This window comes from Polyergus mexicanus, unplaced genomic scaffold (genome assembly GCF_030449975.1).
Source record: "Polyergus mexicanus isolate NDT 795.1 unplaced genomic scaffold, iyPolMexi1.0 SCAF_16, whole genome shotgun sequence".
Taxonomy (NCBI): Eukaryota; Metazoa; Arthropoda; class Insecta; order Hymenoptera; family Formicidae; genus Polyergus; species Polyergus mexicanus.
This window is the reverse complement of record NW_027223336.1, coordinates 4,579,193-4,598,054: the sequence shown is the minus strand read 5'-3', so window position 1 is coordinate 4,598,054 and position 18,862 is coordinate 4,579,193. Positions and strand designations below refer to the sequence as shown.

Below are 18,862 nucleotides of genomic sequence, written 5' to 3'. Positions count from 1 at the left end.
CAATGTCAAAAGCGTTATCGAGTACTGTAGGCCGACGATTATCACGTTCTTATTAAGTATATGTAACCACAATGATATTGACTCTCTCTTTATACCCAGAAAGATTTAAGATGCCCATATAAGGATATCGAAAGTGTTCCCTTATCATAGGGGGAAGCACACTCGAGTGAGATAATCGTTTCTGTTTATGTATACAGATATACATGTCGATATCGGATTAATAATAGAAGTTGTGGACCGAGACGAATGTCTTTATGCACGAAAATGCACGTTAATAATTGAATTACGTTAAGTATTACAATCACGTTTCATAGCGAAGTATAAACACGTCATTTAAATTAAATGATTCTTGAGATGTTAATCCAGAACAAATCGCACATTCGTCTCGATCCTCAATGAACCTATTCGTGCTATCCTTCGTTTTAACCCTCAACTAGCCGTGCGATTAAGTATTTCTTAGGATTAAATGTACAAATTATCATGAAGAATAATACGAGATACTTATAGTAATTCCTCAATACCTTAATATTTAAATCTAAGGTATTAAGTAGAGAGCGCGTGTATATACAGGGTGATTCAGAAATACTTGTGCAAACTTTGGGGTCGAGCTCTCCACACATAAATAAGAAAAAAATGTCATATACACATATGTCCGGTAATGCCTGATTTATAAGGTATAACTGAAGGATTACATTCAATTCAATACCATGACTTGACCTAAATTCATTAGATTTTTACCTGTGGGAACACTTAAAAATCCTAATTTATGCAACTGCAATTGCAAATGAAGAGACGCTCCACCAACGCGTCGTAGATGCCTGCGAAATCATTTGTAACCGTCATGTAGGATTGTCAGACGTCCTCCAATCGGGAGGACAATCCTCCAATATAGTAAAATTTTTTCTGTCGTCCGGAGGACGCTATTGTCTTCAATTTTAGCAAATGTTTTTCCCCTTTTTTTCGTCAAGCGCGTGCTATTTGAAAAGAAACTAGAGACTTCCCTGCTTCCTTCCTAGATGATAGATATAATACGGTATATATAATAGATATACAATAGTTTAAAATATATTGATTATATATACAGGGTGTCCCAAAGCATCCTTGACAATGCTCGTGAACAGGTAGAGCACAGTAAACTGAACAGAAAAGTCCTGTATTGAATTTTTTTCTATAACGTTTAATGAAGGAGTGTTATTATCGAGTAAAGTTTGATCAATCAGCGCCGACTTTTAGCCGGACGCACGTCAGTGAGCCGTCCATCTATTAATGTGCATCGCCGTAGTGACGGAGCGCTCACGCACGCTACTAGGCGCGCGGCTAAAGATCGACTTTACTCAATAATAAACACGGTTGGGAAAGTTACTTTATAAAAGTAACTCGTTACCGTTACCGTTATTTTTTCTAAAAAGTAACTCGTTACCGTTACTCGTTACCAATTTTAAAAAGTAACTCGTTACCGTTACAGTTACTAAAAAGTAACGAGTCGTTACAATTTCCGTTACTTTTTTACAATACAAACTAATAAATTATTTCGCATAAGAAAAACTTTTAAAAAATTGTAAGCAAGATTTCATTCAAGATTTATTACAAAATAAATGATTAAATTTTATCGAAATTCTTTATTAATTTTTAATAAAATTTGTTGCTCCATAGTATCATCATTTAAAAGGTGCGACAGTCTATGATTCGACATGCGTGCATTGAAGCAGGTGGAGGACATTTTGAGCATTTGTTGTAAATTATGAGTAGATAAACAATTGAACTAAAGATGTATTGCATTGGTCATGTGTCATTATAGATATATTCTGACAGGTTTTGTCGAGTGTAATCTTTCAATTATAACTCATAAATCAGGCATTATCAAACATGTGTATACCATATATGACATTTTTTTTTTGTTTATATGTGGAGAACTCATCCCCAAAGTTTGTATAAGTATTTCTGAATCACATTATATATATATATATATATATATATATATATATATATATATATATATATACAGGGTGTCATTTTAAAAGTTTCACCCTCATAACTTTTCAGGATCAAAGTTTGAAGGAAAACGGCTCGGATAAAAGTTGTAGGGAACAAAGAGGGCTATCTAATAGTGACCTTGGATTTAATATTAAAGGTCACTGTCAAGGTCATTTGAAGGTCAACTTCCGTTTTTTAAATGGAACCCCCTATTTTTCATTACATATTCTTGTAGCTATAATATTTTTTTAAACAATTATTTTTTTTTTTGGCACTAATTGATTTGTCTCATTATTCTGTACATAAAATTATTACGGTAAGATTATTGAAAACTGAATATTTTACGAAATATTTTATTTTTTATATCGAAATATGTCAGATTAAAATATAAAATAACTCAAAAAATACTTAATGAAGAAATACTTTATTATAGTGTTTTGGAAAGTTCTCGAGATAAGCTACAAGAATATGTAATGAAAAATGGGGGGTTCGGTTTAAAAAACGGAAGTTGACCTTCAAATAACCTTGAAAATGACCTTTAATGTCAAATCCAAGGTCACTATTAGATGGCCCCCTTTGTTCGCCACAACTTTTATCCGAGTCGTTTTCCTTCAAACGTTGATCCTGAAAAGTTATGAGGGTGGAACTTTCAAAATGGGACACACTGTATATAAAAGTAAGAATAATTGAAAAACAAGAAATCTTCTCGGCGAGAATAAAGAAAGGAAAATCAGTAGCAATAATAATGATGACAAAGGACAGGAGTAATGCCCGATTTCTTCACACTTCCCGATAACTATCTCCCAGATAAAGATGTCTGTCGGATGACTCGATTGGTCGATTCTGCGAGATATCTGCCGGATAAAGTTATCGAGAACTTATCTAGAAGTGAAGAAACCGGGCATAAGAGAAGAATAATGAAGAAAGACAAGAATTTTAACATATAAAGCATAGTCTCTTGCGGGGATATGAGTTCGAAGTACCAATACCAGTAGCGATGAAGATTAAACGAATTTACTATTGTTAAATTAGCCTAAAAAGCAAATTACACTGGCCATAGCTAGCAACTTAACGCGACCAATCAAGGGTTAAACTGCGTATTCTTTGCTGTCTATAATCATTTTACGTTTCCTTCGCATACGCTCACTCGTGCATTCTCTCTTTCTCTTTCTCTCTCTCTTTTTATCACTTTCACTCCAGAAGATTCGTCGCTACGACGGTGCAGATCACCCACAGCACGTTGCACACGAAGTGACGAAGATTAGTGGAGAAGGACGATAGTCGTGCATTCTCACTCGCGCTGCAGTATCTCCTGATTCAGGAAAATAGACAAAGCGTTCAGACAGTCTGACTCTCTTGCATGGAGCGTTCCAAAGCGGCCGTTCGTTTCTGTCAGAATGAATTTCATGAGCTAAAAAAGATCTATTTCCAATAAGAGAGTAACTCATAATTATTTCTTTCTCTCTCTCTCTCCCTCGCTGTCTCTCCCTCCCTCCCTCCTCTCTCTCTCCCCTCTCTCTCTCCCTCTCCCCTCCTCTCTCTCCCCCTCAGAATTGATGAATATTTTCAAATTATCCTAGCTTATCGATTAATTATAGATGGTTATGAGAATTATATTTTGTTTCTTTCCCGATTTATAAGAAATTCTACGATGCTTTCTTTCGTTAAGAATATATTATATCAGAATAATTATAGAATTGCGATGTCAAGTGCGATCAATTGCACGTTTTAAAATTGAACTAACACGATTTGAATCGATGCCCCATTTTTTCGAGAAGAACGATTCGTGTAACGTAAATCATGCTGACGTGTATACTTTGCGCGCATATCTTTATATTTCGTCAGTCGACGGTGCCTTGCGATAAAACGTTTGTTTACTTTTCAATAAAGTGCGTGTCGCAGCATAATGAAGAATACCGTTGATGCGTTTGTCGCGCAAACGTTTTCAGCGATGAACGTCTCGAGAATGTATCGACAGTGTCATCATTTTTCCAAAACGTGCTACTATTTAAATTTTATAATAATATTTGGCTTCTTTTGGGACGCTCCATGCGGATCGAGGATTAGGTCAGTTCACAAGGTCCTCCTGGAAAATCCAGGACTGTTATTCGAGGGGATGTTAAACAGGCTTAAAGACGCCGACAGCGCGATTACCGTTCATTAGGTTTTTGTCACCGTCCATCTTCTTACGGTTACGATAATCCCTATGGTCACACTCGACAAGGACACGTTTGAATAATTCGATCAATCGGCCACTGACGATAGCGAACTTACCATCTCATATAAATCGTCTGTTTACGAAAATATACAGCGGCGGCAACGAATCAAATCATGATAATATTACTACGACCATGCTTATGCAAAGCATTCATTTTGTCTAGCGATAAAAATATAAATTAAATAAGTGGTATTTTTTATAAATAACAAATCATGCTCCAATTAATATAATAATGACGGTTACATCAATAAAGCAATAAAATTATTGAAATAACAAAGATACGAAAAGAATGGCAAAATAAATATTTTTTATTTCGAGAATTGATTTTGTAATTTTATGTAAATCATTTTATCAATTTATATCAAATGCATATAATTTTTTATAACGATATTAACATGATCCTATGTTGCTTAAGCTGTATCTTTTGTGTCCGATCGGTCGGTAAAATAGTTAAGAACTCACCATTTCGGTCGTGAGACTTGCTAATGCCTCTTCCACGGTGGCCGCGATTCTTCCGCCGTCATCCTGACGCTGATTGCCCTTGATCGGCGTCGTTGGACAACCTAAAATTATCCTTAATTGTCATCGTGCAAAAATTAATATTGGACCTTTTAAAGATTGTCCGTAACGGAAGACATAAAAATATTTCGAGCGATAATATGATTTCCAAACTAATTCTATATTTGGAAAAAAAGCGGAAAAATGATGGCAACTGCGAGATTAAGAAATCTTGAGATATTTTTTTTATCGCAGCGTGAAATGTTACATGAAAATATACACGTAACATCTGTATAAAAATGTTTCATTCAAATAGTTTTATGTAAATTGTTTTTTTAAGGCTTCTGTACTTTTTTCTCAAGGTTTCGTAATCTTCAGATCGAATCACGAAACGTGGAGAGTATCGTGCATTCTATAAATTGTGTTAAGTAGTTATGTGAATTAATTGCTTGTGTGAACCAATAGTAGAAGAAGATATAGAAAGATCGAAACTTATCTCGTAGCCCAGCGATCCGAAGCAATCGTCGAAGCTCGGAAAACATATATCGATAAGAATAAAAAAATAAGATCTGTGTATAGACAGGATTTGATGAAGAGTGACGAGAGAGTAAAGTTTCATATTTCTTTTTTTCATATTTTCTTTTTTATTATCTCTTTCTCTCATTTGTTGTAAAGTTATCTTGAATATCTCAACAAGGCTTCCTTTGACTTATAGGTATTTGTAGGTAAGGCTAGATAGAATAATATTGAATTACGAAGAATAGAGTTGTTATCGTTCTTTCTACTTAATCGATGTCACTTTTATCAATATAATTGATAATTAGCACGCAAAGTGACTGTCAAAAAATTGCAATTGTGAAAAATACACGTCATCGCTTTCATGGCGATCACTTCTGTCTCATAAACAGTAATACCCACATACATATATTATATTAGTCATGTAAAATCAAACGAGATGGAAATGATTTTTTCTCGAAATACAATGTACCATATTTAAACAGTAATTAATTACATGCACTAAGCTTTTGCTTTCTGATTATCGCATTCCATATGGTTTATATAATTTCGATATAATTGGATATATCATATCGCTGTGATTTCAAAAAAATCATCGCTTTTGAACAATAGTATAACAGTGAATAAAATATTGGAACAATAATAAAATATAATAATAACGAATAAAAATCGTAGTAAAAATTAATAAAAATATAATAAGTCGGTAGAACTGATTTAGATTTATATAATATATTATTTAGATCTTTGATATAGAGGAAAGTTGGGTAAAACCGGGTAGGCGGATCAAACCGGGTACCCCTGTTTTTTCGTTTAATAAGTGCTGCTATTTACGGCTAACTTGTGTTATTAGTTGTAGATTGGCGCCATCATTATTTTAAAACAAATCGTGCCCCTGTGCACACGATATTTCTTTTTTAATAGAAGTTCAAAATTTTTAGCCCCAAAAAGATCGATATCGAGGCAAGAATCGAGTCGTCGTGTACATAGAGCATCTTTCGGTAAATGCAGCATTACATTCTGTACATATTAGGGAGTATGTCATATTAGTTTTGATCAGCACTTCGTACGCCGAAATATATAACCGCCGTATTTATTACTTTCCTTGTGCTGGGGCAAAATCGGGTACTTATACATTTTATGTAATGAAAAGAGGAAGAAGTGTTATGCTGACTTTGTCTCTTTACAAAAAACAGTTGGAAACGAAAACTAACACTCAGAAAAAAAAAATCACTAAAAAAAAAGTTTTCGAGACTCCTAAAGTTAAAAAGTTAAATAAGAAAGTTCTGCAGCAATGTCGAACAAGAGAATATCTTTATTTGCGATTTTTGTCGATAGAATACATCTTTATATGGTATTTTGATTAAAATAAATCTAGATTTTGTAATTGCATTGGTGTTTTGTATATTTTCAAATCGATATCCGGTTTGATCCTACCGGTAGGACAAAACCGGGTACTTTGACTTCTCCACAAAATTTTCTTAGGTTAGGTTAGGTAATCAAAAATTTCTTTTTCAGCAACTATCCTTATTTTCTCATAGCTTAAGGTTCACTAAAGACTATTAACGGTTGGCAAAATTTTTTTTACTCTCAGATTTTTTGTAGGAAGACAAATCCAAAAAGGTACCCGGTTTTACCCTACTTTCCCCTATATGTATTAATTAATATCTTATATTTTTTCTGTTTACTTCGCTGTTAAACAAAGATCCTGTTACTTCAATAAAAAAGAATCTTTTCTTCGACACTAAAAAAGATCTTTTGCTAATTTGGCACTGGAATGTGATAACTGTTTGCGTTATGATATATGAATTTGTAAAATTAATGATAGTAATGTATACGCTGTACACATTTCATAGCGTAATTAAAAAATAATGTTAATATTTTGAGGGATTAAAACTTCCCATGACAGTGTTTGTTGAATATATTCAATATATTCGTATTTTTAATAGTTCTGCTATATTGATATTCTGTATAATTGTTATATTAATGTTATATAAAGAAATCCATCATCAATATGATCGTCAATGTTATTGTATCATACAATCAATATCAATCAAACATATTATAGAAAAATTCTATAAAAAGAAAACTTTAAATGTACAAAATCGGCAGAATAAATATATATATTCTGAAAAAAAAACATCTAATACTCCTCGCAAGAAGTCAATATACAAAAAAAAAAAATCTATATCGACGATCAAAAAGCAGACTGAGAATCGACTCGCAAATTTCCTTGTCAGATGCTTCGAATAGGCAGAAGAGGGGAGGAAGCTAGCGGCAGAAGAAGACATAGCTGTGGTCCTCGTGGCAGTACTCTTCAGGAGCCGTAGTAGATGTTGAGCGCGTACAGCAACTTACCTATGTCGCCGCTGCTGGAGCTCTCGGTGAAGGACGGCGTCCCCTCGGTCCATGTTGGCGTCGAGCCCTCCGCGCTTCCGGCCGGTGGGGTCCACGTGAGACAGCCGCCACCGCGACTGCTACCCCCGCTCTCGACGCTCAGCGATGACTTGGTTTCCCTGCCGCCGCTGCCGCTACCGCTACCGCTGCTCTCCAAATGCACGTCCGATATGCTATTGGGATAAATTTGTTCGAGATTTAATACCTAGTAACCGAGGAACGAGTATAATAATGTGTGTGATTAAATTAAAATCAAATAATACTAACATTTTCCTTTTCCTGAAGTTGCAGTGATAAAGCGAAAGAAAATCTTTGTTTAGATGCGTGCAAAGTGCAAAGATAAGCGTAAAATATATGTATATGTATATCTCATAATCAGTAATATCAGTAATATAAAAAAAAAAATTCAAAACAAAGCGTAAAGACGATACATATGTATTTTATCAGTTACACATCTAATCATCAATCAGTAACACCTATTCTTGAAAGTTGCTATTTTCACATTATGACTACTAAAGATTTTGCGATTATCATTCAATTTTATTGTAATTCAGGTAAGTGTTATGTACCATATATATAAAACATAACAATTAATTTTGTTTCTTGATTTCATGTTACTGGTTGAAGATGAAGATAGTTTAAAATTATTAACATTTAGCGTTATAAAAGATAGTACTCACCTCACAGTGTCGTGATACGCCTTGCTGAGCGTAACATGATGAACAACCTTATTTTGTTTGGAATGAGCGGAGCTCAGGCTGCTCGCGAGGATGGTTGCGCCGCCTTGTTGAAGATGACCACCGGAAGCCAGAGTTTGGTCGTTCGAGCGGACTGCGTCGTCAAAGGGCGGGGGCGGGGTGGAACAGGTGGAAGGAAGGGTGCCACCTACAAGAAGCGTACTACAATTAGCCCTAATTGACACGCGTCTATTAGTTCGAATAAAATAATAGCAAGGGTGGAATGGCGTGGCAGAATAGATTGGATAAGGAATTCGTTTAGCGCAGAATCACACTCGAATGTATGCTATTACTGAGGATACATGTTTGGCGTAAAAAATATGGTTTACTTCGAATAGCGATTTTGGAAGAAACTTCTTATCGCGAGATACCAATGTATCTTTTTACATTTGCAAAAAAAAAGTTGAAAAATTTAGAAACACTTTGTATGATACGATATTTGGACCGTTTATTTTGAAAGTGATGCAGGTCCATTTTCTTTTGTTTCGAGAAAATTAAATGTTAGCAGATCTGACAATTAAAAAATATAGGTTAATTATGTGAAGTCTGGGAATGTTTGTACTAATTTATCAATATGTAATTTGATTATATAAATTTCTTTTAGGCGAATTTAACTAAAATAATATATATTTCCAGGCTGCAAATGGACTTACATCACTTTCATAATTAGTCAATTGTAAATATCATTTAATTTCAATTTTGAAATAACAAATATCACTTAAAATATATTTCATATTAATCCAATTTTGTTTATAAATAATAACAAGAAATAAAATAGAATTAGTATTTTTTATTTTGAACGTTAATTATATTTATATATTCTTAAACTTAACACAAGATATTGGTATTATTAATTATTTATGCTCTTCATGTGGCAGTGTTTTGAAATATTCATGATGCACAGGAGGTATATAAGGTAACAGCTGCTGCATATCCTTATATTTTTCGTATGTAATAGGCCTGGCATCGTGATGGAAATTGGACTTACACCACTTTCATAATCAATGGTTACGCAATTTCTTTTACCGGCCAATTTTAAATTGAACAAAGCATTGGCATTTTTTAAGATATTAAATACTAACTAGTTATAAACAAAAAGTTTACACTAAATTAAGCATAAATTACGTCATATCTCATTTTTTTAAAAAAAGGACTTACACCACTTTCAAAATAAACGGTCCATTTATCACCGTATCAATTTTCGTATTTGTTAACAATTTGATCATCGTGATAAGAAAATTATTATGCCATTGAAATATAGAGTAATTAATACATTTGTAAAGATTTAAAAGTTGAATTGACAGGAGAAATTGAATCATTTTATACATCGATCTAAGGGTGATTCAATCGTTCCGGTTTAAAATAGTAATGATATCTGCTGTAAAAATTTACGCGAGAAATTAACCCTTCTGCCTATCTACGCGTATAATATACGGTTGATGAAGCTTAGGATAAAAACAACTATAAATATTTGCAAGAAGAAAAATAGCTATACAAAGTTTGTGAGCAACTTTATACGCAATAAAGAAAGTATCCAGAGCAAAAAATTACATTTTCAACACTTTTAGAGACAACAAGCAAGCTAGGAAATTATTAATTTCGTAAATTGAATTTTATATTACGATAAAATTGTATTATTTATTACACAACTTTGCGACAATTGCGTGAGATTGTTGCATTCTTAAAAATGCTGAAAATGTACAAAAATTTCTAATAATAAAGATGCAATCAAAATATAAAACATCTATACTCGAAATTAGAAGAAACAATCTCAAACTTTCATTAAATAATACAATTTACGTGTGTTTTTACGTATCCAGCCATGTGTGTATACTATGCAAGTGCAATAGCAAACAAATTATTTAGCTAGGGTAAGTAGGACAGATTGAGTTTTACATGATGCGCCTCTGATACGTTATCACGAACGTACTCATATGAACATCATCTTACGCATTGATATACATAGACATGTATCACATCGAGATAAAGAATCGATAAATTATTAATGCACAATTTATATAAAAGGTAAATCTTTCGAAATTCTTCGAGCCGATATACATAGTACAATTACAAGTAAATAAACACAATTAGTTAAATAAATAAATGCTGAACCACACAAAAACTAGAAATGCTAAAAATAATAGAAACAGGTATATCATTATGAGAATGTGACAATGTAAACAAAATTTCATTTTGTGTATAAGACCTTGCGTTTATTCACTTATTGATGGTCATGAAAAATTCTACGCATGCAATTTCTAATTTTAAAAAATCGCTAGAAACGTTGGTCAAATATAGACTGTTACGCAATGATAGTTTTGCACTATGGATAGAGAATGATTTAGGGTGTACACACATAAACGATACCTCGTCGATGTCTTAACATCGACTGACATTGAAATGTCGCAGACGTGGAAAAGAGATGAGGAAAATTGTCTTTTAGTCAACGCAGATTATTTTCCTCTCGATATCTATTAATATAAGTAACGTAATAAAACAATTAATAATAAACATAATTCATAATTTTCTTCGATAACCATTGACGAGATTATCAAAATATTGTTATCACAATTTAATATGTGAGATCAGATGATGATATGCAGGAAATAATAATACTTGCGTTATCATGCTGCAGAGTGATAATAAGGGAGAAAATATTTTATGTCTGATAAGCGTCCAATGGAGGAAGATGGAAGCTGTTGTTTTCCCTTATAAGGCTACAATTCTTCCTTATAAAGTTGCAAGTTCCAAACAAATCTGATATATTATCGTTTATCGCGGATCGGAAATCATTATCAAAATTTTTTTAAATCATCCGTAATCATGCCTTTTTAAAGATGTAGCCTTCTTTTTATTTACATTGCCAAAAGTTTCCTAATAATCTAAAATTAATAGCCAGGAAATAGATTTTTATGTGAACGATCGTGTCTTTCGATAAGTATGTAGAAAGGAGATATTCGGTCTTAACATTCCAAATTCTTGGGAATTAAATAACGGATCGTTGCCACTTGAAAGCGACTTAAATCTTTCGTGTTTAGTATTTAGTATTTCCGCTTTCAACTCAATTTTTTTCTCTTCCTGGTTTAATCGGGTTTTACTAATTGGCAGTGTAAATTTTTGCTTGATAGTGTTGACTTCATCTTCCTTTAAATTATACAAATATAATTCTTTTTGCTGAGCATTTCTCATTTCGTCTTTCGCTTTGATATTTTCGAAACTTTTTACTTTCTCAGAAACGGAAGACTTTCTGACGTTGCTATTTCTACTTCTAATGTTGCTGAAATTAGAAGATATAAGCATTTCGCTCTTAGTTACGCTTTGCAATTCATCTGGATTCATATTTGTTGGATTATTCTTCCTAAAATCTTTGTATGAAAATCGTTTTCCACGTAATAAAGAATTTTCGTCATAGTTTTTACTCGAACTGAATGCTAGTTCAAATTTTGTAGGATTCTCGTATTTTCTTAATCTCTCATTAGTTTGTCGATCAAAGTTACTAATTCGTTCGCCAACTATCTTCTCCTTGTTTTCATCTTCAATGCGATTGCCTTCCGAAATTATTCCTTTAAATCCATTTCTTTTACTTCCTTGTTCATCGTTTATAGTTTTAGAAATATTCTTGTCATCAAGATACTGGTTGTTTTTACTAGAAGAGCAATCTTTCATCTCAGAAGATGTATCGCATCCGATTGCTGATTGTCTTCTTTTGCCTTTAAGATTTCTGGCATTCTTATCACTTTTCTCCTGAGCTTGGCAATGATCGTTTTTATTCGCCTGAAAATCAATTTTTGAAAACAATTTATCTTCTTTTTTTTCCTTTGTGATCTCCATGTCGTTTAAACTTTTATTAAAAGTTGCTGAGATTTGTTTCTTCGGTTTCGGTGCGAGTCGTTTCTTTCTTCTAGATTTCTCTCGAATCTTTTGCAGCAATATGCTATCTTTCTTAGCGAATCTTGAGAGTTTTTGCTTAACCGATTCTTCAATAAACTTATTCTTCGCATTAAATGATGCATTTATAACTTTCGTATCTTCCATTGATTTACGATTGTATGACATCGTCGTGATAGTCGTGATAGAGGTCTCGAGATTCTTCTGCTTCCTCTTCATCCTCTCGTAATATGTCTCGGAGTGCTTCTTGTCTTTTCGCGACATCTGATAATTCATCAGATCGCTTCGAGAACTTGGATTGAGGAAGTACGTAAACTTCGCTAGATGATCTGTCTTGGTGCTATCCTTTCTCTCTCTATCTTTCCTTAAAACTGTATGATTTCCAGTTCCGCCGAATTCTTTCCAGTGGTTAGATCGGTAAATCCCTCTATCTGGTCTGAAAGGATGCGGACTGGTCTTGATAAAGTAAACATCATCAACCTTCTCCACACTGACAAACTCCTCGTCCAGATCCTGCATACACCAATCTATCGGCCGACCATTGTTTCCGGTTTCTCGGCCGAAATTGCCGCGGTGCATGACGCGATACGTGTCGAGTGTCGCTGTATGGGCATGCAACGCGTTCGAGATCGCGGTTTTAGTAGAAGTAGCAGCGGTGATAGTAGAGGTCACAGTCTCAGCGGTGATAGCAGAAGTAGAGGAATGATCGGATGGGAGAGGGTGGTGCAGGTCGCACGAACTGTCATGCAAGCGGTATCTCGTGATTATGGCTGCTTCATCACCTCGGCTGGAAGTCACCGATGACGTCGTCGAGGCAGCGCCGCCAGTCGTCCGGTGCTCCTCGGAGGACTTGCCGGTCCTCGAGGGGCCCGTGCCCCGCGGCGGCACCGGCGGCGGGACTTTGCCGGACGGCACCAGGTTCGGATTCGGCGGACTTGCCGCGCTTCTACCCTTCAGCACGGCTGGGTAAGTCGTGACCTTGACCGTGGGAGCGGCCCCGGGCGGATGCTCGTGCGGATGCAGGACCTGACCGGTGGCTAAAGTCAACGGTGGCGGACTCAGCGGACCGGCGGCGGGATTAACCGGGGTCGAGGTGGCGATCGGCACCGAACCACTCGTGACCGCCGCGTTCGTCGCGCTGATCGCAGAATCGGGCAGGCTAACTGCTACTCGGAGTCGTTCGAGGTCGTTCGTAGCCGTCCGAAGGAGTTCAACGGTCGAGGGAGTCGCGGTGTGCAGCATCGTGATGGCGCGGGATGGGAATATATATAGAGAGAGAGGCAGGCAAACAGAGAAAAACAGAGAAGCCGGATGAGAGAAGTCGAATGATCCGGAGAATCGTGCAACGTTGATTCTTTTCTGATCGAACTCTTTACGAGAATATTTATAGTGCAATTTTGTAAATATATATTACAATTTACTATAATATATGGACGTATACCATATATGTTCATAATTAAACAGGGAAAAGTACATGACCAAGTGCAATATATGAAGCATATTTTTGCTACAATTATTATATGTATAATAATGCATAATTATATAAAACACATACCATCCTATAATTTTTTCGAATTTACGTTGCACAGTTCACTCGAAAAATTATTCATTTGCGATAAATGATATATAATTGACAATTTGTTGTTATAATACAGAGTTGGTTAGTAAAAGAATTATTTAATTTAATATTTAACCATAGTTAAAGTTTTAACTATGGTTTCAGATTCATCGTAACATAGCAAAAAAATTTATACAGGCTCCTTAAGATTGAAAATTTATCACAGTCTTCTGTTTTTATTTTTTAAGTAAAAAACGCGCGTCATGTTCTTTGAGCGTCTGTCCCGAAAGATAACAAGATACATTTTCGCGATATCGCGCGATGCAATTTTGAGAATAGTTTCGCATAGCAATGTACAATTATACATTAAAGTAAATGAGACTCACCGGCCTTCGTAGGTGATGTAGCATGCATAGCCGAACCTCCAGTTGCCGCCACCGCTAAACCACCATATAACACCATGTACCATTACCGTACTTGTCATGTGTCCTGCTCTTAATTGGACAGAGAAACTCACCACGGATTTCGAGGGTGTCTAAACGCGAAAGCCATTCAATGCCAAAAGCGCGTTCCAAGCACGAGATCTCGTCTTCGGTGTCACACAATCTCTTTACCGTAGGGTTCGAAATCGTTATAATGTCAAAGAAAGAAAGAGAGAGACAGAGAGTATTGATGCTGCAGATGCGCAAAGGTATTAATCTCTTTTCCCTTAAGTATTGAAATTATTTTCGCGTATCTATAGCATCGAAATCACGATCCCATCGTTGATAATATGATAATAATTCAAACCCTGCTTTATTGTCAAGTTTGGCGTTCGCTGCGTTCTTTCAAGCGTTTTTCCATTCGTAGCGTGGGCGAAGCACGATAAAAGCGTATTCTGCCGAAATCGCGCGGTCGCAGTTTCTCTGTCGTCTCGTTGACCAAAGGAGTCCCGAGGCAGAACCAGGATTCGAGCAAAGGACGTTTGTGTAACAGGGAGAAATTAAACATTTTACTGACATTCACGATATAAAGCTGCATAGGGCGATTGCATTGGTAAAGGGATTAATTACGGAGATACGAGGATAGATAAAATGACGAGGTACGAAGTGCAGAAACTCGTGAATTAGTGGAATTATTTTGCTAGGTGAAATATATAATTTTAATAAAATATAAATTGTAATTCTATACATATTGAGTCTGTATAATATATATAATTCTGTATTCACTATTTACATTAATTTTACCATCGTTCATTGTTGACAATAACTTGAGTGCTGAGATGTACGTATAGATCTATGTATATCATATTGATGGTAAAATTATTTGAACTTTCTCCGACTACTAATTTAAGAAATAAAAATATTTTCGTTACAAAACGTGCATCTTTATACTATGTATTATATTAAAATCTACTAAAATAATTAGACTAATTAGAGTATTAGAAATTTTAGATGTACATACGTTTTGTATTCGAATAATGGAATATCCATAGGAAGACAACTTAATGAGAGAACAAAGGATGATGGAGTAGATAGGATTAAACGGGACTTCATCTAGAATTCTCGATGTCTTCACATTTCGGTACTGTCGTGAATGCTTTAGAAGCGGGTAACGTGGGAATGCCGCAACTAAGTTTATTGCACTGATCGCTGTGCCTAGCTACGGTGAAATCCAGCGCAAAGCCAATAATAGAATCGTGAAGAAACGTTTTATCGAAGGCCTTCGGCACGATTTTCCGAATTCAGGTTTCTAACTTTTAAATTACGCTGCTAATATATTTTTGCTGAGGCTGTATTGTGAGGCCGTATTGTTAATGAGAGAATCAGACATTTTCCAAATATAATTAATCCTTTTATCGCGTGATTCACTATCATGTTGTTAACGGCGTTTTGGAATTATTATAGGAGAGAATATTATAGGAGAGGCATAAAAATAATCATACGCGATCCGTTATTAATGACGTTCCGAAAACCGAAATCTCTCTCTCGCGTGATATCACAAACAAGCGCAAAGAACTTTGGAATAACAGAATATTAGAAAATAGTTTGAATTGAAACGCGTATAACTCACCGGTCGAATCGAAATCACCCTCCAGCGGCCTCAGTGGTCTGCTTATACTTTTTCTCTTCGACGGGGAATGCTTCAAGGCTGTAACATAAAATATGGGATGCCATAATTTCTTGTACGAAATTGCGTGTAAACTGGCACATCAAGTTACTTTTGAAAACTGTTTTAAAATTTGCACGTGTTAAGTATATCTATTAAAAGGATACAAACGTATTATGCTACAAAAGCTGACATCAGTACTGTAGCAAGGATCGAAGGATATGTTAGCCTTGTCGTTTCATTAGCACTGTTTCAATTTACAGAATAGACCTAATTGTTAGTAGATCATCCTATTGATTATTCAATTTTAACATGATAATTGTATATAGCAAATGCTTTTTTGATCTTTTTCACTAGAGAAAATAATTTATTATATACAAGTCCTAAAAATAGTTATAAAAATTCTCTTCTTTTTTGCAGATTTGAAATATTGCAGTCTCTCTTAAATATACATATTTTAAATAAGCGTTTACATTATAGCCAATTTTCTATCTAGTCGTTAATTCTAATAAAGAAATCAAATTGTATTACGATAGCTTCTTTCATCTATAATCTTCTATTCCTACATAGTATATCTAAATTTTCTTTCCAAATAAAACGTAAGTCTCGCTACAGCACTATTTGCCATGATTATATTGTATATGTATATAAATGTTGTTCTTTCTTCGGACTACAATTACTATTCTACTGTCAACGCTATCAGATATGTGTGAATGCTCTTATATTTTAATTAATTATACTAATCGCAAATATAGAATAATTTCTAACATATATTATACGTATAAATATGTGTGAAGATATAATCAAGCACATCTATGGACCTCGCTTTCGAGCGAGAGCTATTTTTACAATTGTCACCTGTATACTACGTCTTAATCCACATGCCTAAGTAATTAGTCACATAAAAAAGTATGTACGTACATGAGATTTGTGCTGGAATTTGTAGAAATATATTTTATGCATATGTAATAAATAAATATTTCGTTATATAAACGTTTATCTATCAATCTATTATCCGTGCCGTGAAATATAGGGTATGCCTAGGCTAAACTAATTGCTGCTTGATATCGAATGTGATAGGAAAGACTCGGAATTGTAGATGAGTTGTAGATATATATATATAAAGAAACTCAGTGAATATGTCCTAAACAGATGTGAACACATAAAACTTTTTAATTTTTTTTTTTTTTGCAAGATGCTATTTCAAAATATAGTTCGGTAGGTAAACGCTGAAGAGTTCATTATTCATGATTAGTAGTGAATATCGTCGCTTGGGTATTGGAAAGAATGACCTAGACTTATAAAAACATTCGATTCTTGGACTGTGCGTTGCGAAATGTGTGTCGAAAAGTAGGGAACAGTGTAAAATGTGAAGAGTGATAAATAAGGTACACGTATCAGGCGTACAATTCTCACAGGCATCGATTGCAGAAGCGACAGAAATAGAAACGAGAGTGACACATTTACACATACACACCAAAATATTAGAAAAATTTATTCGCGTATATAATTCTACTGCGCTGAAATTCGTTTAAAAAGTTCTTTTTCAATAAAAATATTCAGATTTAAGGAAAAATCGTATGCACAAACATGTTAGTGAACCAAACATAAAATATTGTGCTTAAATATAATCTATATAAATGTAGTCTAGTCGTTTCAATCTTATAATTAATCACAAATACAAAACAAAAAGTAAAAATAGATATATATTATATTCTGATATATATATTTAACAGTTTGTCTTCGAGTTGTGCATGCAAAGAATTCTCGCACGTCAATTACGTACAAATTCTTTTCAAATCAAATTAAACCAATTATATTATATTGAAATGTTAAATTCTTTCAACAAAATCTTGACAGACATTTTATAGTCTAGTTTTTTCAACGAATGCAAAATTACATCAAATAGATTAAGACGCAAGCTAAATCAGCTATAGAGTCACGGAACGGAGTAAGAAAAAATGGATCATTCGTAAGAAGATGCATACAGGCAGAAAAATTATATGAAAACAAATGTACATACATTCGTACAAAAATGGACAGATGGACGCACACATAGACAGAGTTACCTATATAGCTGGTGACGAGGTTACGGAATTTGCGGTGATTCCCCTTAATCTCAGGCAGGTCCACTTTTGGTATTCGATTTTCGAGTTTCGATCAGTAGCAGGTCAGATCAGGTCATTGGGGGTTGACACGAAAAGAAGTGCACGGGACACAGAAACATCAACATTTAGCTAACTCCGTATATAATATGATTATATATACCGGATTATTGAATAAATGATAAAATTATTAGGGACTGCCGAGAATAGATAGAAACATTAAAGAAAGTCAGGGTACACCTAGTTTCCAAACGTATCAATTTGAAGTACAAAGCAACTTTAAGCTCTTTCTTCTCTTCCCTGTACGGACAGGCAATTATTGTAGATTTTGTCGCAAACTATTATCTCAGCAGATTTTTAATTGAACTCAGTTGCATTCAAAGATTTATGCGACACAAGTTGATGCTGCTTCAACGTTGCATTTAACATGATAAATTGTAACAGAACCAAAACAAAAGAATTACATAATTTTTCCTCGAGCGTTTTTTGGCTGTCAATTGTAATCTGTTTTTATTCGCATGAGATAAAATATAAGTGATGGATGATTAACAAAACGCAAACGTACGTAACACAAACAACAAACACATATCGCACGATACAATATTAAGACAATATACAAAGTGTAACGCGCTGATGGTGCAAAAAACTTAAAATGAATAACTACTACGAGGGAATGTATGTCGTAGTAAGTGGAATAATGTCAATAATGATGATAGTACACGGAACCAGAGTGGTATTGGTAATAGCAACAATAGTAATAATAATGGTAGTGACTATTAGTGAGTATTAGTAGTAATAATAGTAGTAGTAGTAGTAGAGTAGTAGTAGTAGTAGTAGTAGTAGTATAGCAACAGGTTATATAAGTTGTGTACGGGTGGGCTTATAA

At 34.5% G+C, this 18,862-nt stretch overlaps 1 protein-coding gene across 12 annotated transcripts in view; it reads right to left on the bottom strand.

Annotated features, from left to right (window-relative positions):
• The window catches only part of Pip5k59b (Phosphatidylinositol 4-phosphate 5-kinase 59B), a 47,932-nt gene that overhangs the window by 12,899 nt on the left and 16,171 nt on the right, over positions 1–18,862 (bottom strand). For 3 of the 12 annotated variants that reach the window (XM_070309109.1, XM_070309113.1, XM_070309105.1), the window contains exons 11-17: positions 17,941–18,003; positions 15,836–15,913; positions 14,170–14,223; positions 13,008–13,391; positions 8,281–8,485; positions 7,562–7,773; positions 4,655–4,755 (exon numbers count right to left, since the gene is read on the bottom strand). In XM_070309109.1, coding sequence (XP_070165210.1) covers positions 4,655–4,755; positions 7,562–7,773; positions 8,281–8,485; positions 13,008–13,391; positions 14,170–14,223; positions 15,836–15,913; positions 17,941–18,003 — 1,097 coding nt within the window. Of the gene's footprint in view, positions 1–2,560; positions 3,364–3,586; positions 4,061–4,654; positions 4,756–4,783; positions 5,221–7,561; positions 7,774–8,280; positions 8,486–13,007; positions 13,392–14,169; positions 14,224–15,835; positions 15,914–17,940; positions 18,004–18,862 lie in introns of those variants that run through there. The other 9 variants (XM_070309111.1, XM_070309110.1, XM_070309112.1 and 6 more) reach the window with 9 other exon arrangements.